Genomic DNA, 25,115 nt, shown 5'->3' with positions numbered 1-25,115 from the left:
TATTTGGGTAATAACTTTGATATACCAGATGTTTACACTAATTGTGTACAAGGGGCGGCCATTTTGTCTGGCAGTATTCGTCCGATTTTCACGAAATACGAACTCAACCAAAATTACGGTGTAACAGTGATATATTTGTACGTTTTTTTTAAATCGGATAGTAATTGTGACATCTAGAGCGACCTCAAGCTAGAAATGTGATTTTTCGTACAATCAGGGGCCATAATTCAGGAAGTTACTATTCGATATGCACGAATATTAAAAGGAACCAAGATCTTTGGGTTATAAACTTACATTTCAAGTTTCATCAAAATCAGAAGAAAATTGTGACCTCTAGAGGGTCCACAACATAGATATTCCATATTTTCACGCTATTTGAGTACGAGGGGCGGCCATTTTGTCTGTCAGTTTTGGTCCTTAGGGTGTAACGGTGATATATTCAAACGTTTTTTTAAATCGCATAAATATTATGACTGCTATAGGGTCCACAAGCTATAAATGCGATTTTTCGTATAATCAGGGGCCATAATTCAGGAAGTTACTATCCGATATGCACGAATATCGAAAGGAACCGAGATCTTTGGGTTATAAACTAACATTTCAAGTTTCAACGAAATCGGATAAAAATTGTGACCTCTATAGGGTCCACAAGCTAAAAACGTGATTTTTCATACAATCAGGGGACATAATCCATGAAGTTTCGGTCCGATAGATGCCAATATCGAAAGCAACCGAGATCTTTTGGAGATTAACCTATATTTCAAGTTTTGTCAAAATCGGATAAGAATTGTGACCTGTAGAATGTCCACAAACAATTGTGGACGATGGGGCGACAACAATATACGTCCACATGAAAATGTGGGCGTATAAAAAGTGTAACTTTATTTCTGGTGCCTATGTTCGAACATCGATGCTATCTGATTGGTCGATTCATTGAATGCAGTAACTTTACTGCTTGTGAATGAATTGTGATAAAATATACTTTCATTATCACAGTCACTCGACTAAAGCGGTGGACACATTAGCCGAATTGTTCGGTGCCAAATTTTATTCGGTGGATAGGTGGACACACTAGGCGAATGCTTTCGCTCGATTTACCAGTCGATTGCATGATCTTTCACGTCACATTATTAAACATGGCGGCGTCTATGTCTTCAAACAATCACGTGACTTCTCGATATCAGAGGATGACGAGTGGTGATTCGGCGAATGACAGTGGACACACTAGGCGAATTTCGACGCCGATTGAATCGGCCGAATTCAGCTAGTGTGTCCATTGCTTAAGTTTGAAAACATCAACGCCATCTGTGTATAATTAATTGCAATAAAATGACTTCTAGTGACAGAATACTTCACAATTTCTGTCCTATTCTGGGGGGTTGGATGCACGAATGGTTAGCATGTGCGTGCTGTATCATACGGCCTGTCATTGAGTCAACTGGCATGGTTCCGAATCCCCGGTTGTACGTGACAAGAAGTAGGGTCGCCTGTCCAACCTCTTGGGTTTTCTCCGGGTCCTCTGGTTTCCTCCCACTGCTAAAGACCCCTACGTGCAAGCAAATTATTGAAATAAAATTAAACCACGTTAGTCCCGAAATGACCTAGTTTGTGTCGAGTGGACGTTAAACCCCATTTTTCTCTCTCTCTCTCTCTCGTCCTATTCTGATAAAAATTTTACAAGTAATTTTGAATGAATGGGGATGATGACAATATATAGACAAGTTGGGCTATAGTATAAAAACTAATTTGGCAATATTAATATTTTATTTATGTACATACTAAATTCAGTTAACTGATTAATAATAGTAATCATACAATTTCACAATAATAAATTTGACAACACATAATAATAAATAAGGTGTTGTACCAAAACAATTCATTTATTTCATATAGTTTATATTTTCACTTTAAAAAAAAAAACCCTGAATAAATTTGTGAAACAGAGACACAATGGAAGTAGGATAGAAAACATGCATGAATCTTACAAGTCGTAACATATTTTGGCATAGAACATGAGGGTTAAGAACTATGATCCTAGCTTGTTTCGTATAAAGATAGCATACACTGTACATATACACCTTTCAAAGAGAATTTTTCCATCAGGAGTTATAAGGTTTATATATGTTGTGTTAAAATGACTGTTGGATTACAAGGAATAATAACTGTTAACATGAAATTTAGCTTCTGTATTCCACAAATGAATAGCGTCTATGTCACAAAACATAAAAACTGGGTTTCTGAAACTGGAATGGTGATGAAAATACAGGATATCATTTTAGTATGAAAAGTTTTACTAAATTTGACTAGGAGGAGCGATTTTCAGATGGACTAGTGAAGTAAATAAAAATAGTGTGGGTATGTTTGGTTTTAGTGACACTTCACAATATGAAATTATATTTTATATTCAGTGAAAAAATATTTCATGATTGTCATTTGTTTCTTCTTGCAATGACAATCACATATTTGAGCATTCTTTTAAGGTACAGACATAGAAGAGGTATGCATTGTTGTATAAATGAAAATATCTTTTTTAAAGCCACTGGTCATCCATTGATGAATTTTAAATCCTGTTTGAATTACAATATTGTGAGAGTTGAATTTCTAAAAGGAATATCAGTCACAGAATGGTATAATTCCCGTTCAGTATTTATTAAAAAAAAAAAATCAGCATTCTCTGCAGACAATATTAACAAGCCAATGCCACCTATAAGTTATGGATACCGTAAATCTTTTGATGGGGTTGTTATTAATTGGACTGAATTCAAGTACGAAGATTATCTACTGTTTATATAATTATATGTGAAATACTCCATTTGAGTACATTATGTCTGGTTAAATGGTCGAAAGTTAAACATTAAAGGCTCAATACCACTCTTGTTGTAACTGAATAATATGTCCCAATCTTTATTCTGGTCAACAAATTGTACTATTTTACAATATTTCAATTAATTGATGATACAAATTTCATCTTAACACACCTTATTTAAAAGTTTTGAAAAATCCAACATAATGGTTTGAAACGTCTAACGTAAACCTTTTCAAATGAAACTTCAATTTAAAAATATTTTCGAACCCTCTGGACAAGTAAAATAGGATGTAATGGATAATTTACACAACAGGTAGGACACTTAAACATCTAGTACTTAGATAGAGATATTATTTATTTTCTGGAGCTTTCAAGCCAGCAAGAGTGTTATTGTCCCTTTAAGTATATTGATACTGGACAAGGATGTTAAACAACTTAAAAGTACTATTTCGTATTTCATATAGTATAAATAATGAACAATTGGCACATTGCCAGTATGGATTAAGCCATACAATATTAGACCTTGTCTGAAAAATGCAAGTTATAGATTAAGGGATATCTTATACATAATTTTTCTTCACACTTTAAAAAGTAGAATTTTAACAATATTTATAATTGATTAATTCTTCTCATTTCAACATATTGCACTATATTCGTTCACATTTGATCAGAAGAAAAATTAATACAGCTTCTGCATAATTACAAGTATGATATTTATGCTAAAATTACAAATAATCAGGGTTGTAATTCATTTCATGTCAGATTTGTCTTCAGGTCACAATTTTGAGAAAGGAAATAAAGATAATGTTGGATAAAAGATGTGTTTTTGAGTAAATTATGGTTGTAGACATACAGATGATATAAAAGTAAGTTACAGATAACATGATCAAGAGACATCTTTGGTACACTTAGTTCTAAAATAGTTTATAACAAAAAAAAGATTCCTACCAGAATATTATTTTAATTAATAGATTGGATAGAACTAATTGAACTAATAAATTAATATTTTCATACCTACATGGATACAGGGTCAGCGATTTAAATTTATTTTTATTTTTCTGGCCCAATAATCTGGGCATGATGAGGTGAGAATAAATCAGATCTAGAAATAAATATTACAGACTTACAAATATAAAAGAATGTTATTAATACAGACAGATAAGTAGACACATGTAAAACAATAAATATCTAAATGCATCTTGTATAGATGGCAAATATAACTATTTTAAAAGACTCTCTACTACATTTGTATCTTTTTGGTTTTCTACCTGCAAGTCTGAATATTGAGTATATTCAAAATAACAGAAAGTATATAAATTATTTTCACAGCACTATGACAATGATTTTTTCTAATAAAATACATTATAAACATTCACAAGAACATATATTAAAAACAATTATCTACATAAATAAGCAATTTAATTACCTACATAAATACAGTACATACATTACATCATGTGCTTTAACCAACACATAATGGATATAGAGAAGAAGGGTTGTCATACGGACTATACAACATCACTTACTCTATTTCATTCACAAAGCATGAAACATAATAGTTTATTAAGTAAATAGCCTTTTCTTTACATTCAAGCATTCAAGCTAAATATTATTTTAAGTATAAATAAATAATATCTGAAGTTGACTAAAAATTTAAAAAAAATCCTTTTTTGTGATAAACTTTGAATTACATTGTTGTCTCATATTTTGTTTCTAAATGAAACTAATTACACAACCTAATTACACAATTATATTGTTACATTACAGTACATATTTAATTTAACTTATAAGATTTGATTTGTGAATTCATCCAATTACAACTTTTATTGTTTTGGTATGATATACTTCCGAAAGATTTATAAAAAAAAAAAAAAAAAAAAAAAATAAATCATATCCATGTAAAATGAAAATTTCCATCTTCACTGCATGTTTTGTTTATTTAATAAATTTCATTTATTAATTAACTGATTTATCAATATAATCCGTACAGGTAGGCTGATTGCAGTATCAAAAAGTAAAAAATGAGGCTGATGTCCCTCGCCGCAATCCCAAAATAAATAGATGACACATATTAATTAATTGCACATCTATCTTCTTGAAAAAAATTGAGCAATGAAACTGATTGTCGATACCTAGTCTATTAAGCAGAAAATGTTCATGATAAAACTCAGTCAAGGTTTTGAAGTACCTGGTAGTAAAACTATACACAAAGTTTCACCATTCTCACTCAGAATCAAAGTTGTCTTGTTCCAAAGCATAGATCATTGCTTAGTTCTGCTTAGCTTTAGATGAAAATGTTAATCATTGAACTCAGTCAAGACATTCACCAAATGAACATCTACACCAAGCTTAAACATTCTTCCTCAATTAAAAGCAGAGTTGTTATGTTCCAATGTCTTGACCAATCTATTGCTTATTGATCTGTTTACCCTGAGCAGAAAATGGTCATTATCGAACTTAATCAGTCATGGTATTGATATAATGAAACTATACACCAAGTTTCATCACTCTCACTTAATTAGAACCAAGTTTTTGTTTCCCATAGCATCAACCAATCAAATTGCTTATCTCTGCATAGCCTAAGCAGAAAATGCTCATCTTTGAACTCTCCATCAAGGCATTCACCTACATGAAGTTAGAACATCCTAGCTCAATTAGAAGGAGAGTTATCGTGTTCCAAAAAGTGTGACAGACAGACCCATTTTAATGGGTTCCCTTTTTTCTTCGAAAGTCGGGGACAAGCATAAAGTCCAAACATTTTGCGCATAAATCATGTGTAGACACTTACAAGATAGATTTACCACAAAGTCACAGTCAAACAGAAGTATAATTGTGTTCAAAAAATGTTAAAACCAGTTTACTCAAATGAAAAAGCTGTTAAGTTTTGTAAATTCACTGTTAACATATTGTTAGTGAATAACTTAACACATTCTTTTTTTTTTCTCACATACTTGAATTTCTATCAGATTTCATTCACTGGAAAACCCTATAATGTTTTCTTCTAATTAGAACATAAATAATACTATTTTAATACATTCATGTAATTTAAATAAAGAATATTTTTTAACAGGCTTCTTGTTTATAATCTACAACATAATAAGTCAGGTGAAGAGTATTCATTTTCATGGGGTTTGAACATTCACACAATAAGTTTTGCTAACTAACTTTAACATTTATAAGCTTTCAATAAGTAATTAAATGTTGACATAATACTCTCAAATACTTAGCACTGAATTCACAAAGGAGAAAAAAACAGTACAAAAAAAATATACATCATGAATTGGAATATAATGCAGAGACATAAAACAATGAAATTGTGTGAATGTGGGCAGTTATATATTATAGATACATTGAGTAGACTGTAGAGAGAGATTGCAAAGTTTCTATGATCTTAAAAAAACAAAACGATGCATGAAATTAAATACATGACAAACTGCTGGAACAAATGCTACATTAAGAAAATCACATTCTTGATCCTTTCTGTTGTAACACCTGAAAGAAAAAATTTTTTAAACTTGTTCAGTTTCATGAATAAAATCTTGCTCTTTGAAATCAATAGACAAGTTCTAATGTAACTTCTTTGATAGGTATTTAGTAATTGAAACACAAGTTACAATTTTATGGATACACAATTACTCAGTTTAATACTATGCAACATTTCAACAAGAATACTCTCGTCTTTATCAAGCAAATGATAAAGACAAGAGTATCCTCGTCAAAACATAGCACAGTATTAAACTTAGTAGTAGCCATAAAATTTTAACTTGTGTTAAGTTTTAATGTGTTTGGATAAAAAGCATTCAATAAATGTTATTTTACCTGGTAATAATAAACGTTAGTGACCCAAGATCTAAATTATACAGAATTGTACTTAGTGTGAAGTTACAGTGGGCTTATTGAACATATAAAAATATTTTAAATTATTTTGAATCTATTACATTTGTACTTTATACAAATGATCAAATACAAACACTCATTATCCTCCCATATTATTTGATTTCTATACAAACCCATGTCAATTTATCTATTATAAATTATAATATTAATCAACTTATAAATAGATTTTAATTATTTCCTGTAGAACAGTCATACTATTATTAATGTTGACTCAGTTTTTCAATTTAAATAGTTTAATATAAAAATTGAGGAAATATTTGAAAACGACTTGAAACTTTATTTAAATTTAACTTTTGAATAATCTGTTGACAGATTGTAAAGTTTCACTTGTATACATTTATCCACACATTTAGTATCCAGTCGACACTATGTAATTTCACAGCGTCAGCTACGGTGTTCACATTGGCATGGATCAAAATAGTTCTCGAAATTATCCTACTATTTACCGAGTGTAAATTTAATGTCCACTGGACACAAACTAGGTCATTTCGGGACTAACCTGGTTCAATTTCATTTTAATAATTTGCTTGCACTTAGCGGTATTTAGCAGTGTGAGGAAACTGGAGGACCCGGAGAAGACCTGCAAGGTTGGACAGGCGACCCTACTCCTTGTCACGTACAAGCTCAGGAAGTCTGACTCAATTACAAACCTTATGATTCAACGGGCGTGTGTTAACCATTTGGCCACCCAACCCCCCAGAAACAAAATAGAACTATAAAAGTATAATAAGGGTATATATATGAGTGTCGTGTTTTTTAATTTGTAACACATGCGGATCATGTCAAACTGTTAAGTACAGCTACATGTTTGTCATTCTAAATACCTAAACACATGCTAACTCAAATATAGGTTATCCTGACATACAGGCTACCCTAACAAGACAGTGGTGGGTATATATAGAAACATTTAACATGGCTCTACCCTTTCTATATATTGTACAGATTCACTTTAAAACCCCTATGTGCCCAAATAAAGATTAAATATGGAATTTAAGGTCATATAAAAACAAGTGATCTTTTGATAAAACCAGATATACACCCCAAAATTATTTAAATTGATAAATTGATCAATTCTAACTTAAAGTTATTGATTGTCATTTGAATTTTTCGGACAATATTCAATTTTTCAATTCTTAATCCATGCTAAAATATACCCAAACTCATTATTTGACATTTTATTATGAAATGAAAATCAAAATATCAAGGGTAAATAATTCTAATGACTTATAGGTGCCGTTGACAAACTTTAAATTTATTACATCTCTGTAGACACAGAATTAAATTGAATCATTTTTGGAAATATGCCTTTTAGAAATTCAACTTTCACAATATTTTAATCTGCAGGGGATTAAAAAATTTTAAATGACAGTTATTTGTCATTTAAAGTTAACATTGGTTTCTTATTGATCTTTCATACAATCTTTATACTTTGCTTAATTTAATATTAAACCAGCGGTTGCCAGGCTGGATACGCCCACATTTTGCAAGAGATGGATAAAGGACAAGTTAAACAAAAATCTATTTTTTGTACAATCAAGGACCATAATTCAGGAAGTTACAATCTGATTTTCACAAACATTAACAGGAACCAAGATCTTTGGGTTATAAAGATATATTTCAAGATTCATCAAAATCGGTTCAAAATTGTGACTTCTAGATGGACCACAACCTTGATATACCATATATTTAAACTCAATCGTCATTAGGATGTAATGGTGATATATTCAAACGTTTCTTTCAATCGGATAAAAATTGTGACTTCTAGAGGGACCACAAGCTAAAAACACGATTTTTTGTACAATCAAGGGCCAAAATTTGTGAACTGTCTGGACGGACTTCGCCGATGACAATATACGTCCACATGAAAATGTGGGCATATAAAAACAGTCTTTGCATTACAATAGTCCACATTTTTTTTACTTATTGCTTGTCGTGACTTTAAAATATATTATTAATTATATCAAGCTATATAAGATAATAAGGTATAAACAATGAGAGCATCACAACCTGACCTTAAAACAAAAAAAAACCTCTTTTTGTTTTCATATTTTGAAGGAAGAAAATCACCCCCTTGCAATATGATTGCAGATAAAGTATTCACTGCCTAAAAGAACAATTTGTGGACGTAAACAAATGCTTTATACCACTTCTCAAATTCTGTAGTACTCTTGCATCATATAATCAACTAAAATACTTACTTTTGCTCTGTCAGACGGTTCGTTTTCTTGACCATTAACTATACTCGGGCATTCCTTAGAGACAACACACAGAAATTCAGCATGATCTTCGGAACCATAATTATACTGAGATCCAATATTAATTAGCTAAAATAAAAACATTTGAAACAAGAATAATGCCATGTTACAAAATATTTGATTATCAATTCAATTGGTAAGTTATCACTTGAGAATTTACGGAGGCACACCGTTTATGATATAATCTAAGGTATATTCCATTCCTTAAATATATATACTATTCAAAAAAAGTAGGGGATATTTGATTTTTAAGTGTTATTAAAGTCACCTAATGAAACTGACGAAGAAACAAATGACAAAATGAAATGAAGTTCACATTCATCGATTTATTCCAAATGATCGTTAGACTAAGTAAGGCACAGACTGACCATTATAAGGGTAAAATGATACCCGGGGTCAAACAGCAAAGTTACCACAGCATCACAACCAAGTCAGTAACGGGTAAATCCTCCTCTGTTTGCCAAACAAGCATTGATCCGACGTGGCATACTCCTAATGAGACGTCTAAGGTCATTTTGGTCCAGATTGTCCCATTCCTGTTGCAACGCAGCAGCAAGTTCTTGGACATTGGCAGGACGTTGTTGACGTTGACGTAACCTCTGTCCAAGCATGTCCCAGACATGCTCGATGGGGGAGAGGTCGGGACTCAGTGCTGGCCAAGGTAATGTGGTGATGTTCTGTTGTTGGAGGTAACCTGTAACGATCCTGGCCCTGTGACATCTTGCGTTGTCATCCTGGAAGATGAAACGGCGGCCATGACGTCGTGCGAACGGCACAACATGGACTGCCAAGATGTTGTCCCGGTAGTACTGGCCTGTAACACGCCCTGCAACAACATGTAAAGCCGTTCTTGCTGTGATGACACGATTTCTCAAGGCCAAGGTACGGATAAATCGATCCTGGGCTTGAGTTGTCGCCCTTGGTCGACCTGAGCGTGGTCTGTCCTGTACAGATTGTGTATCACGGTATCTGGACCATAGCCTGCTTATGACAGACTGAGAAACATTCATCGTCCGCGCCACAACCGCCTGTGTTGTGCCGATCTGTAGCATGCCAAGGGCACGTAACCTTTCATTTTGGGTAAGCCGACGCATATCAAAATTTGTTTTCTGGTCACTAAAACAATTAAACTGATGTTTCCACCCTGTAATTCAATGCCACAATGACTGTAACATTCAAAGTCAGAGTCGTGCAAATCTTGGGTTGGACCCCCATGATGATCCCAAGCATCACCTGCATTCCATGCGGTAGCTATTGGTGCGTTTGGGCGTCACATGTAACTGGAAATGTTTCTTCTGTTAGGTTCTATTGTGACTTTTTTCGTAGTCATTTGCATATTTTAGTATTATGCCCCCAAAATCAAATATCCCCTACTTTTTTTGAATAGTATATGTTAACATTGAACTTTTATGTTAATTTATATCATAAGTTATCAAATGCTATGGAATTTACCTGTTCAAATTTCCAGCCATCTGACATTGTTGAAACCATCTGAGTTAGCTCTTCCTCTGAACATTGTAAAACTCTATACACATTCTTCATATATGCCTAAAACGATTACCCAGTAAATTAAAAATAGTTAATATCACTAGGAAATACATCAAAATTGTTTCATCATCACCAAAAATATAGCTTTGCCCTATATTATGTTGTGTTCTTTAAGTTTATTCCATAAAATCACTTTTGAAAATCCAAACTACATACAAGTTGATAAAAAAAAAATCAATTATTAACAAAATTTCGATTTTTCACGACCTACCTGACTTTGTTTTGCATTTCTATCAGCAATTCTTGCTTTGATCATTTTGATCAAATCAGTAATATTATAGAACTCTGCTTCTTCCAGAACTCCTAAATTAAAACAATTTGATCAAATAATTCAATATGTCAGTATAGTAAGATCTATAAAATAATTTATATGTCAGACGGGCAGAATCAATAAAATATTTATTAAATAATTTAATCAGTCTGGCCATCTCAGATCACATTAAAAATTTGTATCAAACAGAAAAAAGAACTGTATCTATCTATCACTTATTTTAGGAGTGGGAAGATCTATCCTCACATTTTATTGTATTTTGTTTTATAATTTAACCAGTCTGTCCATCTCAGATCACATTTAAAAGAACTACCGGTTTTTCTATCACTAATTTTAGGAGTGGATGGATATTTCCTCACATTTTATTGCATTTTGTTTTATTTGCTAATGACCGTAAACAATCTATTCAAGGCATTTGGCCGTCTTCTTTATCCCAGTTGGTGCAGAAAAGTAGGGCGTTAAACCCCATTTTATTTCAAATAGTAATATCAAGGAATTTCAAGAATCTAAATGAATTACTCAATTAGATATCTGGAATACTTGTTCTTATGTTTAAACACATTCTTGTTATGGGTTCAGCAACCTGTGTCAAATCTCATCTTACAAACTTTAAAACTTTTGGAAGGTGATGTTGAACATGTTAATAGGGAAATCTGGACTATTTTTATAACTCTTATATAAATATACAGTCTGTATAAAAACTGTAACAGACCTTCTTCTGCCAAGTCTTTGTTTAAAACCAGCTTGCCATGGCGTAAGTAATTCAGTACTGGTCCAAAATATGTAGGATCTCTATCAATAAGATAGGCTCCATTTTCATCCTACAATAGAAATATTACTATATAAGAGTACTGGGTACATGTCACAGCTTACAATACACTGTAATAAATAATGCATGGTGGAGATAGCAGCAGAAGCCTGTATAGGGATAATATGGTATATGACCAGTCCATTATAAGAGCAATAAAGTGTAGTATATAAATAATTAATTAGATAAGAGGAGAAAATAATGTCATAAACTTAACTCTATAATCTCTAGCCTGGGAACTACATTAACAGGAATGAAGGAAGATTAGGTGCCAGTGATACCTATCTTCTGATAATGCAGTGCCTTGACAAAATCTATCTTCAGTCACATCAATGGTTCATAGCTTATGCAATAAAATTTATCTTATCTATTTGATCTTAGCTAATTTAGTCATTATACTAATCCTAAGTGTCTGACTCTATCCCTAGAATTTTGAGAAATTTCTTATAGGTTTTGTGATTTTCATCAGTGACACCTATATGTATTGAATACTGAAGCGTTTCTTTATTGAATTTAAGAGTTTAGACTACTTTTTATACATTTCACCGATGTGGTTACTTGTATAGTTGAATTTTACTATATATGCTTACATTCGTATTTCGTGTAGCATATAGCAGATCATGACTCGTGCTGTCTTTGGGTTGTATTCCTAATTGTTTTCAAATTTGAGTGAAGTCTGTGTCGCTACAGACCAGGGACTGTACAGTGCAGTGGACGCGTACGGCTAGCCCCCGGATCCATTCACTTTTTTTTTGAATTGTCTGTATGTTTGTGTCTTCCTGAGTATGATGTCCTGTCCGTGTATTTGTTTTTGTATAAATTTTGTGTGGTGCAGTCCCCCTGCACTTACTATTACATTAAACACTGCTTGAAAACCGAACCATTTAATTTACCTTTCCAAAGATGCATTTTCGGTCTTTTAACAACTTATTTATAGGGCTGCAACAATTCATCGATGAATCGATGTACTGCGATGTCTTAAAAATCCACGATGCACGATACAATCAATGGCTGTATCGCAATTCGTTATTCAAATAATAATTTCACAAAAATAGACTGATATTCCTTTAAATGCGTAAATAAGTCCATGAGCAAAATAATTTTTTACTTTCAGTGAGTGTTAAGCCTAAGGTGTTTTCTACACATGAAGTGGCTTATTATAGCTATTTCGTCAAGATTAAAATATCAGTCTGGTTAAGCAAGTCGTGCTGGAAATTAAGTTGCATTCAAATTACACACTTGAACAATATGCGGAGAAAAACAACATATTAATATATCATACGTCCGTAATATGCGATTTGTGATAATATTACGGTGTGAGAATGGTGATTTGATTTTGTACATACTGCATACATTGATCAGCACATTTTCATTTCAATGTATATTAATATTCGATATTAAAATCTTTGTAATGTTATTTCCTTTGCTGTTCTGTAATCTATAAATGACCTGAAAACGAGAAAGCTTTTCATTGGCAATACGAGTCTGCCAGCAGAAATCTTTTCATTAGGAATTCAAGATCAACAAAAGCAATATCGAGATCGAAATCCCCCATACCAAGTATATAAGCCACAACTAAAGTATGGGAGTTTTAAGGATTTCCCGTTAAGCATAACAGCAATGAAATCCAGTCAGTTGACCGAGAAAACACCACATTTAATGTAAATCATAAAAGTAGGCCTTTGAATTTTCACAGTGAAAGACAGCATTTTTAAAATTTATTTCCTATATCGCGATATTAATCATATCATAGACTATGAATCGTGATGCGCATCGTATCGTGGCCTGGCGTATCGTTGCAGCCCTACTTATTTACCAAAAACCTACCATGCATCGATACTTCTCAAATTTTTATCACATGCAAGTAAAATTGGTCCAATGCTTCTTATATTATTAGACAGCGAAATGCTGTCTGGACAAATGAGAGCACTGAACAAATCCCTTGACATGCATTGGTTCTAAAAAAAATTGAAATATTCAACGACTATATTACCATAAATGTCAATACAGTATAGGAGTCTTATCTAAATCAATGATTTTAATCTCTCAAAATTAAGCTATTTTATTTCTTAAGTCATAAAATCGATACAGGCCTACAAAATACCAAGTTCTGTTTTAGACATTGTACTTTAATTAAATTTCAACTAATCGTCAGAGTTTTCCTGGATCAATTTCTGATAACTAGTGTGTTAAAATTAGTGTTTTTAAATTCCAGATTTGTATCACTCTCTAGGTATAAAGCTTTAGCAAAAACATCATGTACGGTAATTACATCCTGGCATGCATTGTGTAGATTTAAATGCCAATATTGTAATCTGATATCAATAAAAACATGACAAACACTAATAATGTGTTGCTCTTTCAGAAACTTAACTCTAATAATTACTGACCATGAATTCACAGTTCTGACTTGTAAAATGTACAAATTAAAGTCTTGTTCAATAGACAACTGCACATTTAAAGGACAATATTGGTGCCAGTCATTATCACATATGTGATAGAGCTGGTTAAACACTTCCAAATATAATTTTAACACAGTGATCATTGCTACGATAGCTAAGTAATACAGGTTTCTTGAATCGGAAGTGACGAACGCCAAAGGAAAACATGAGTCATACCTCTATATAACTGACTGATGTGACCAGTGATAACAGATGCACAGCCAAATTTCTGCTCACTAATAATTCCTTTGAAGACCAAAAGTTGTTATATGGGACTGTAAGAGGATACCTGACAATTCAATAAAGTAATTGAATGTCATTAGATAAGAGAACACGAGAAAAATAGAAATAGTCCGTATATTCCCTTGTTTATATTCATTCTATACCTTATATAAACATGGTAATGCACAGACTTTTTCTTTTTTCCTTTCCTTTTCCTTAAATGACATCTAGAAGCACGGTTAACTAATCATAACAAAACACAACACAAGGTATATATGGATGTAACTACTTCTCTATTATTTAATAATAATTAACTTGAAAACGTGACCTGTATGTGTTACGAAACATCGTTATTAAATAATAGAGAAGTAGTTACATCCATATACCTTGTGTTGTGTTTTGTTATAATTTGTCAGATATCCTCTCACAGTCTCACACAACAACTTTTGGTCTAGGAAGGAATTAGTAGTGAGCAAAAATTAGGCCGTGTATCTGTATGACTCGTGTTTTCCTTTGGCGTTCGTCACTTCCGATTCAGGAAACCTGTATTACTCAGCTATCGTAGCACTGATCTCTGTGATAAAATTATATTTGGAACGTGTTTAATTAGTTCTATCACATATGTGATAATGACTGGCACCAATATTGTCCTTTAAGGATGCCCTCAAACTGGAAAATAACTCAAATCAAATAGATTCCAGTCAACAATTCTGTGAACACTGACTAGATTAGAATATCTGTATGATATAGTGATATCATGGGGCCGCTTAATACTTTCGACAGGATCGCAGAGTTGCCATGGAGTTGTTACTAATTTTGAGTTCCAATGTCTATTTATGAAATCGATGAGTAAGTTTCTTCTTCTGAAATGCTTGTGAAACGCATTTCTGGTAGTTACTTAATACTTTCGATAGGGTTACCCACTTGCCATGGGATCATGACTGATTTTAAGTTTCATCGTCTGCTTGTGAGCACGATATGTTTTTTCTCAAATGCTTGCAAAACATGTTTCCGGGAGTCACTTTTTAAACAATTTCTGGCGGGAGGGCTAGTTGAGCGTCTGTCGGACCTGGGGTCACTCAAAATAAGTATTAGAAACCCATGATATAGACAACCAGCTCCCTCTCCTTTAAATTATATTGATACATGTAATAAAAACACTGGATCGGGCTCCTATTATTTACCCAAATAAATTTACTTGAGAAATATACATTCGCATGTGCATTGAAATCCTAATGTGATGTACATGTACAATCCAATAAAAATACAGATGAAACTAGAACTCTGAAGGAGTACTGACATGTTTCGATATGTCAGGTCACGCTATGTCACACCAACAATCACGTGACACTCTGAACTATAAAGTATAGTAAAGTACATGTAACATCCAATACTCATTAATGTGGAAAACCCTGTCATATTGAACTCTTTAATAAAACCGGAAGTTATACTTCAAGACCGAACTTTTTGATATTTACTGTTAGTTGACATCAGGGTCATCATATATACAAAGGTCAAGGGTCATTGAAAGGTTAGGTCAACAGGTAGAAGGTCAAAAGTCGGAAAAAAATTTCAAAGTGAAACCGGAAGCAAACGAAATCAATAATCAAAAATCGGCACCATAAAAATTGTTGCCATTTAAAGTAGGTTCAAAACAAAAAAAAGTTTTCGAAAATCGAAATCGATATGGAGGCTGAATATCGATTTGAAGGTTTTTTGTAAAATACGATATGGCGACCAAACGGTTGAAAATGTTATGGGTCATGGTCTCTGAAAATGAAAGGTAATATCTGGGGCTAACACTACCATATGTTATTTTTGGTCTATTTTTAAAATGGAGAGAACTATTCATGTTCGTGAAAAATAAGAAGGCCTCGGTAAATTCCGGAGGCCTTCACAAAATTCTTCATAATGCCAATTTCAAGGCATCAATGTGTTCATTATTCCTACCAAGTTTCAACTTGATACCTCAAATACTACAGGAGATACGCCCTCTTGAACATCGAAAAAATGCTGAAGAAAACTTTAGCAAATCTCTGATGCTAAAACTAATCTGAGATTATTTTTTGTCCCATCTGTAAAACACTGTTTGTCAAAAATCACCCAATTTATAAAAAAAAGTATTTAATATTTAGTTCCACGGAGGCCAACAGTATCTACGTTGGCAGAATGCACCATGCACAGTTTTGGCTGCAACTTGTGACTATTAAAAAAAAAAAACATTACAAAAACAATACGTGTTTCGACCAAAGGCCCGAAACACGTAATAACATTAATAAAACCATTACAAAAACAATACAGGTTTTGACCGAAGGTCCGAAACATGTAATTATTAACATGTACTCCTTTTTCAGAAATCAGTAATTGTCAGTTGTCACAAATGTGACCTGTGCTGGCTAAATGAGTCGGAATGCGCAAATTCTGATATTGAGCTATAGTATAGACAAAACTAATGATTTTGGTCGAAATTGCGAATTTTCACAAAAATGAGTCTATAAATATATTATCTATCAAAGTAAAGGTTCAAAATAGCAATAAAACATTTTGCAACACCTTTATTTGGACGTTTTGTGAGAGTACCGTATTCCTAAATTGTTCTTTTTTCTTACAATTCTTAGCGAATTAGTTTATCTTTCTTCGCTTGCTGTGGGAAGATCAGGTAATCCCCTTGCGTAATACTTGGCATCGTTGTGAAGCGTTGAATTTCTAGTTTATAAATATGACAAAAGTACTACCGTTTCATCTAGTACAAACGAGTTTAAAAACGTAAACAACCATAGCCTGTTTCAAGTCAGGGCAGCATAACTCTTTCGCCGATTGGCCCAGATGTCCCACGTGGCATATCATGAATTAATCAACTAGGTTAAACCCGGAACTTGTTATTGAAAAATACTAATCAATTGTCATGGATTAATGAGTCGTTGATTGATAATTGTCAATCATTATGAAACCTTTCAAGTCATTATTTACCCTGAATAATTAATTCAAGCAGTGATTATGTGAATAGTTGAATTTTGTTTACTGTGGCTTTATAATATGGCATATAAAATGTACAAGCATGCCTAATTGGATATTATTGTTTCAAATTTTATTATCAGCAAGGTTCCGAAAATTCTCCATTTGTTTCACTATACCAAAAGGCCCTAAAGTGAACGTAAGCATCTCTTACAAATGAAATTGAAATTTCTATCAGTGATTCAGATACCCTTACAGTACCTGAAAATAACATGTACACGCAAAACCTTGGTTTAGTTCAATCGTGTGACGAAGTTAACAAAACACACATATAGCTGTGGCGGCTTCTTTGATTCTCAAGAAATTAAACTTTATAACCCAACAAACAATTTTAATCTCTTGACAAGTAAAGGTGCTACTGCTATTTAATTGATGAGATTAACAGAAATTATTCTCATAAAAGTTATAATATACAAAATATGGATTACTAAAGTATGGAGTATTCTCATTTGTTCTAAATTGTAACACTGTCATAAAGCAAATAAATTGCCTGGTTGCTATGTGATTTTGTTTTGGAACATACATGTACCAACATCTTTAACTTACTTTTACTCAAAACTTACTTTCCTGACTTGAGCAGCTTCAAATTTTTGCCCGAATCAAACCAACCACACATCATTTTGAAAGGTATTGAATCGGAGAATGTGAAAACAACAATCAGTTTTCAAAATGTCCTCATTGCGACACATTATGCCAGCACGGGTCACAAATGATAGATTTTGATGCATTGGTAGTAAACACTTGTCCAGTCTACGGGTACATGTATCTACCAAGGCTTTCACTTCAAATAGGGTGTGCAGAACTCAGAACACTTAAAATTCCAGGAGTTTTCCAGGAGTTATTTACCAGATTCCAGGAGTCCCTGTATAGAATTCTACATCATTCATAATGTAATTTTTGTACGCTTAAAGAACATTTACGGCGACGAACTCGTGAACTTTTGAAGAAACTGATTACGTTCAGTTTTATGTCTTAAAATATAGCTAAACCACAAATGTTAATTTTCCAGGAGTTTCAAGTTGTAATCTTGTTTTTCCAGGATTTTTCAGTACTGGAAATCACATTTTCATTTTTCCAGGATTTTCAAGGAATGTGCAAACTTTAAGTATTCTGTTTAGTTCAGATTTCAGATTATGTAGAATATGACATTATATAGAATATCCTATTTTTAACATAAATTTGTACTTCTTGTGTTTTAAGTTTAATTTTTTTTAAATTCTAATTTTATGGCATATTGTTCATTGCTTGACAGGAGTGAAAGGTGTTCTCTAGCCAGTCAAATTCACTACTAGTCTCTGCCAATTAAACTGAAAGCTTTCTTATTGTGTTTTATGGTTAAATTTTTTGAAGTTCTCTCGCTGGTCAATTTCACTGTCAACCAGTCAGTCAAATATGATTGAAATGAGAGCCTATCTACTGAAACCTATGTACAAGGCAACTCAAAGTAACCCTGATATTTAAATGATACTGCCAGTGCCCATTTACATTTCATATCTTGTCTCACATAGTTTGGGCACATTTTTCACCCCTCGGACAGATTGCAATCTCAGCATGGCCGTGTTGTGCAGACACTGCAGAGTACACCCTGCCTGTGCACACCAATTGTATCTGCGTGTATCAAACTGGTGTGCAGATGTTCAACTTTGGGCTGATTACTCTTCGATGCTTTTAAAGATGCATAGATGCATAATGAGTGTGTGTGTGTGCTAAGAATAAGATTTAAACTTGAGTCCGCAGTATCTCATAATCTTCGCTATTTATTTATGTCAACTGATCACAAGACTGAAAGTCCAAAAACAGTTGCTACTGTACATGTAATTACGGTAAACTTCAGAGTTACAATGTATTTTTGTATTGAAATAAATAAAATACATTTATAACAAACAGTTGACAGATTTTTCAAAATTTCATCGAAGTGCAATGTATACGTTCCTGAATTCTGGTAATGTGAACATAAATCCTCAGATACGTGTATGTGTATTTGTGGGCCCAATTTTTCAAAGGCCAGTCGGGCTGTGACACTGCAAAAATTTGGTCAGTTCCCACTAAAATTATTGTAAGCAACAATACATAAATTAATAAATAGTCGGATTATCATTGCAGTAATCTATTAAATACACTAGACAGACTTTACTCCACGTGCACAGATTAGTCAATAGAAATTTGACAGAGTTTCGCAAACGCGGGAGTAATCTTCATGTTTAGTGCAATAAATTAAAAAAGTCAAAACACAAAATGGTCAACATTGTCATACTCATAGTGATAACTGAATTTTCACTCGACACAAATAACCTACAATTCTGATATTCAATCAATTATAAAATAAGTAGGATTACCATAGAAGACAGTAAGTTTACCGTAGGAAAAACTGGTAGGCTAACGCCACGTTATGGTAACATGCTGGCAAGTAAGTTTTTACTCAAGTCCAATTACAAATATATATGCAAGGAACTGTGCCGTGTGGCATCTTATGGAAAATACTAAACCATACAGATTTCCCTCATTTCCAGTATACATTAATGTAAATCTAGATTGTAGAGATAAATTATTCTAGAATAGACATTGTCATTCATTAGCATTTGGGTAATAAATTCTAATCTCACCTTGTCTGTATTTAACCCATTATCAGCATCATCTTGAACTAATCTATTTAGAAAAGATTGAGGGTCTCTCTCTAGGGTTGTTCTTGTTGTCAAAAATACTGTTCCACCTACGTTCAATTTAACCCATGCCTTTTTCCTGCATTTATTTTTTTCCTCATGTCCATTGCTGGTTTCCCCCTGTTTTATTTCCATTTTTTTAGTTGACATCTCAAGAGCAGGTGAATATGCCGATGGTTTCAGTTATGCGGTGGCTTTAGTCTTTCGAGTCAAAGCTTGTGTTTGTAAAAATATCGACACTTAATTAATGAGACATATGGCTATCTATCTATGATATATTAAGAACGGTCTCACTAATATTTCGCTCATAATACTTCACAGTCATTTCAGATTTTGAACATCCCTGGCTTGTGTCCCTTATCCAACTGTATCTCGTCGTGAACGAGTTTTAGCGAGAACCACCGACTCCAAGGTCAAGGGTATTTTCTTCGCCATATTTTCAGCAAGAATGGCAGCTCGAAGGATTTCGAAGACCGCTGTGGATTGGGCAGCTTTTGCCGAACGGGTACCTGCTGGTCAAAAAGAAGTGTACAGGTCCTTCAAAGCAAAAGCTGAAAGCTATGTTAATAGGTGTGTTTTTGTGTGAATAATTCGGTAATAAAAATGCCCACGCTTCACAAGACTACAGTACAGGGAAATGAGAATCAAACTTCAAAGTCAAACAGGGGGGTTGGATGGCGAATGGTTAGCACGTGCGTGCTGTAGGCTATCATAAGGTCTGTCACAGTGTCATTGAGTCAACTGGCGTGGTTTCGAATCTCCGGTTGTACGTGACAAGGAGTAGGGTAGTCTGTCCAACCTCGAGGGTTTTCTCCGTGTCCCCCGGTTTTCTCCAGACTCCTATTGCTAAAGACCCCTATAAGGCTATATAACGCACTTGTAAGCGAATTATAGAAATGAAATTGAACCATGTGTTAGTCCTGAAATCACCTTGTTTGTGTCGACTGTCGAGTGGACGTTAAACAACATTTCTCTCTCTCTCTCAAAGTCAAACTCAAACAACATGTCTACGCTTAGAAATTGAATGTGAAATGTCATTTGAAAGTTATTCAATTTTTTTTACACCGTCCTTGGTATCCACACAGTTCACAATAATTATGCGATAATCGTTATTAAAAGAACATGGGATTTAGTTTTTAAAATAAAAAACTGTGGCTCAATAGTTCATCTTCGAGTCTTTCTTTCTGAAAGTTTCTGTGTTACCACTGACGACTCTGCACTAGTAGTAGTGTATAGATTCATATTTCTTAGTTGAAAAAAAGAAAGAAAAGATTTAGAGATTTAAGGAGTAAAGCTTTAACTCCGTATTATGCAGTGTCATCGACATTACAAAAACAAATTATTGGTCCATTTCAGTCAATAGTGATATCGTATGGTGAAAATATGAACTCATGATTATCTGGGATGTGTTCAAATGGCCTTAAACCAAAGCGGCAAAAATTAACTTCGGTCTTAACACAGCAAAAAAATTTGTCATAACCTCCATAATTTGGTCAAATCAGCCATAAAATGGTCATAATTTGATCAAAACAGCCAAATACATTGATACACATGTATTACAAAACATTAGTTTTCCTTCAATAAATTTGCCATAATTTTATTCATTTGATAGGAATAATATGATTTCAGCTAATCAACATAATGAATTAAAAGGCTAATGCCAACCCAGAAAATTGGGTAAAGGATGGAGTGAGTACTAATTGATCAACTGATAGGTTAATCCCCAATTAAGTACTTCACACTCTTCTAAGTTACTTCTGATTATGCATTATCAGCTGAAGCCTGATTCAGATTTGTTTGATTATGCAAATTTGATTGCAAGCTTCATTTAGATGCTTAGCTTTTTAGAAGACTTCTTGCATACTGTTTATTCATTACATAGTTACGTAATGATGGGATCTGAAAACAAGCCATAAATTAAATACCATACTTCTATTGTCTTTTTTTTGTTTTTTTAGAATTCATCAATATCCTGAAAACCTACCCAAGATAGATTTTGCTTTTTACAAAAGTAGATTAGGTAGTCTTCCTATGATAGACCAGTTCGAGAAATCGGTAAGTAAATAATTAAGTATCTTATAAGGAGTATATACTTTTAGTAGGCATGATTTACAAGACCATAAGGCAAGAAATATAGGTACATATACCAGGATCTGTCCACCACCTGTATTATATACATCAGTATAAACAAGGGTTGTAAGTAAAATTTGGTGAACTAGGTCTACTGTACAGGTTCTGAAATCTACATTGACCTGTTAAATCCTCATTTCCGTAAAGATGTCTGGAACTCTTGTCGGCACCAATACATGGTTCACAACATGTGTACACAAATCAAACAGTTCACTAATTCTACCAGATACTAGTCAGTACTTTTATCAAAGCTGATTTTAAAATCTGATTAATATTGTTTTATTCTTGTATAATGGAGGCTTACATTTAGATATCTATTTGTTTTCAGTACGGGAGTTTAGAAATCAAGTATCCACAGGATAAAAATAATTTGATTAAAGCTATTGAAGCTGAAAGAGAGGCAGCTGTAAGTTTTCATTTCCAATTCCCTGATTAAGGATGTGGATCTTTAGTATTATATATATACTCTTCAAAAAAAGTAAGGGATATTGAAATGCAAATACCTATGCAGGTTGTGATATGATAAATAGTCATGGACACTTGACATGCTTGAGAGTATGTTCACATATGAAGAACTTATCGCCTCAACAGAACCACCGAGCTGCACATGCGACACACAATAGCGCCATACATGTGGGAGGGGTTCATTGTCAAATTTGACACTTCAAGGAAGGGTTGATGAAAACTGCCGTATGCTGGTTTATCCTATCCATGTTTGCTTTCCTAAAGGTTCTTGCATAAGATTTACTGGTTAGCGTATCTTTGCTTTAGTGTGTTATGTTTAATTTGATCAGGAGATGTGTTCGTCAGTGTCAACCGACAACACTGCAAGAATTTGCCGTGGCACTGTAAGAGGGGTGGGTCAGATTGCCCCAAATCGTTATTGGACAGTTGATTAGGAGCATGCCACGACGAATTGCTGAATATCTGAGGATTGGTGGAGCAATTACTCATTATTAAGACAAAAATTAAAAAGGTCCATTTTCACTATTGACAGTGTATTGCTCTGTGAGTGAAATGAGCCGTCAGATAAGCTGCCCATATGAACGGATTGTAAATTCCTGAATTATGGCCCCTGATTGTACGGAAAATCACATTTTTAGCTTGTAGTCCCTCTAGAGGTCACAATGGTTAGCACGTGCGCGCTGTATCATAAGGTCTGCCGTCGAGTCAACTGGCTTGGTTTCGATTCCCTGGTTGTACGTGACAAGGAGTATGGTCGCCTGTCCAAGCTCGTGGGTTTTCTCCGGGTCCTCCGGTTTTCTCCCGCTGCTAAAGACCCCTACGCGCAAGCGAATTATTGAAATAAAATTGCACGATGTGTTAGTCCCGAAATGACCTAGTTTGTGTCGAGTGGACTTAAACTCCATTTCTCTCTATCTCTTTATTGTATCATACATTGGGTTTGGGTTCACTATCAAATATGCAATATTCGCTATAATATGTTTCTTTTTTATGTTAGTTTTCAGTAGCTCTTAAAATATTAAATATCTTTATTAGAAGCACACAAAACATACTGGGTACGGTATTCAAAGATAAGTCATTTGGGTTTGTATTGTAATTTTAACAAACATATTTTTTTTTCACAGGAAGCACAATCTAAACAGTATATAACAGGTCTACAGAAAGATATAGAGGCTGCTAAAGCTTTGGTTAGTAAAATTTATAATAGTCAAGATGGCAACTGTTTTGGGCTTTCTTTTAATAAAAACAAGTACATTAGTATTACATGGACCAGGAACTGAGCATGATGTTATTGGAATTGTGACATATCAAAAATTGAAGTCCGTCAATCGATGCATAATTGTCCATGCCCAGTTTCATGTTGACTTTACTCATATAGGCTTTTTTTTTTTTTGATGAGTGTCGCCAGTAGGAACAACAAGAAGATGACAAGCTCTTGGGGGGGCAGGAACTTGTTCAATTACCTAGCCAGTATGTAAACATGCGAGGATAATGGGTTAAAAACACCAGTATGCCAGAATATAGGTTAATATAGAGTTTAAGACATATGCCATCACCAGTTTTATTTTTAAAAAAAAACAATTTGGCTTAAAATTATTATATCCATTCAACTGTAGCTTTTTATTGTAGGTTGACCGTTTAGATAAATTACCTCCACCAGAAGAAATGACAATGGAAATGTATAGTTACTATTTCCCCGATCAGGCATTGGATCCTGTTTCAAGACCAACATTCTATCCACACACACCTGAAACACAACCTGATCACCCTGATATGAAGTTTATTAATTAAACAAGTATGATGGTTGAGAGAACAAGTCTTATAACAGTGCTGATAAATTTGATATTTAGACAGAACTAAAATTTATTGAAGTTTATATCAGTCTTGCTGTCCAAACTAATTTTATTGTTAGTATATTATTATAGAGTAAATAATTCAATTTATTAGTTGTTTGTCTCTTTTGACTTATTCAAGAATAAGGATGCTGGTCACAATACATGGGTATATAAAAATACACTAGCTAAATGCAAATGTAATTGAATAACATCGGATTTCGAATCGTTTGATCAGAACAATGTACAGACCGGTAATCATTCCCTCCAAATATATCCTATTCACCTGCAACCAACACCCAAGTCGTGAAATATTTATATTGGTTAAAGAGGTTATTTGGGAGCCATGAGAATGGCTTGACGAAAATGGCACTGGCTCACTTCACACAATGTTCAGGTTTTGGTCATAGTGTTGGATCAAGAAAGTTCCTAGAGCTTTTCCAGCCTGTCCCCCCCCCCCTCCCCCCAATATCACTGAAAAAGTGTCTTCAATGTTAAAGGTCATTAGTCATTCTTTCGAACCACACTGGTTCAGTAACGCACTGGCTCAGTGGTGCAGAATGGTGGGGCCGACACAAGAAATATCTTTTAAGTCATTGGAATTCGATGAAGAGTAGTCATAAATGCCACTGTCCGGGTAAAATTCTGCTATTCGTTATCCAGTTCTGTGCAGAAAAGATGTTAAATATGCTTTATTGGAGGGATATGGTCCAAGAGGAGATAGTTATTTCCCGTTGCATTTTTTTTAAAAGAAACTTTATTCTT

General features: G+C 33.7%; 2 protein-coding genes across 2 annotated transcripts; one reads left to right on the top strand and one right to left on the bottom strand.

Annotated features, from left to right (window-relative positions):
• Positions 1–1,751: 1,751 nt before the first annotated feature.
• Positions 1,752–20,318, bottom strand: LOC126810736 (BTB/POZ domain-containing protein KCTD5). The gene is made up of 6 exons (XM_050535967.2): positions 19,867–20,318; positions 11,490–11,598; positions 10,718–10,809; positions 10,411–10,506; positions 8,902–9,027; positions 1,752–6,298 (listed from the first exon to the last, which is right to left on the bottom strand). Exons 1-6 carry the CDS (start codon positions 20,071–20,073, stop codon positions 6,269–6,271), a joined length of 660 nt encoding a protein of 219 aa, XP_050391924.1. The 5' UTR covers positions 20,074–20,318; the 3' UTR covers positions 1,752–6,268.
• Positions 20,319–20,323: 5 nt separating this feature from the next.
• LOC126810737 (ATP synthase subunit d, mitochondrial) lies at positions 20,324–24,461 on the top strand. Its single transcript, XM_050535969.2, has 5 exons — positions 20,324–20,493; positions 21,882–21,978; positions 22,382–22,459; positions 23,643–23,705; positions 24,148–24,461. The coding sequence occupies exons 1-5, from the start codon at positions 20,372–20,374 to the stop codon at positions 24,307–24,309; spliced, it is 522 nt and encodes a 173-aa protein (XP_050391926.1). The 5' UTR covers positions 20,324–20,371; the 3' UTR covers positions 24,310–24,461.
• Positions 24,462–25,115: the final 654 nt, after the last annotated feature.

The sequence above is a fragment of the Patella vulgata genome, chromosome 2 (genome assembly GCF_932274485.2).
Source record: "Patella vulgata chromosome 2, xgPatVulg1.2, whole genome shotgun sequence".
NCBI lineage: Eukaryota > Metazoa > Mollusca > Gastropoda > Patellidae > Patella > Patella vulgata.
Note: the sequence above shows the minus strand (reverse complement) of the source record. Positions and strands in the feature narration are given on the sequence as shown.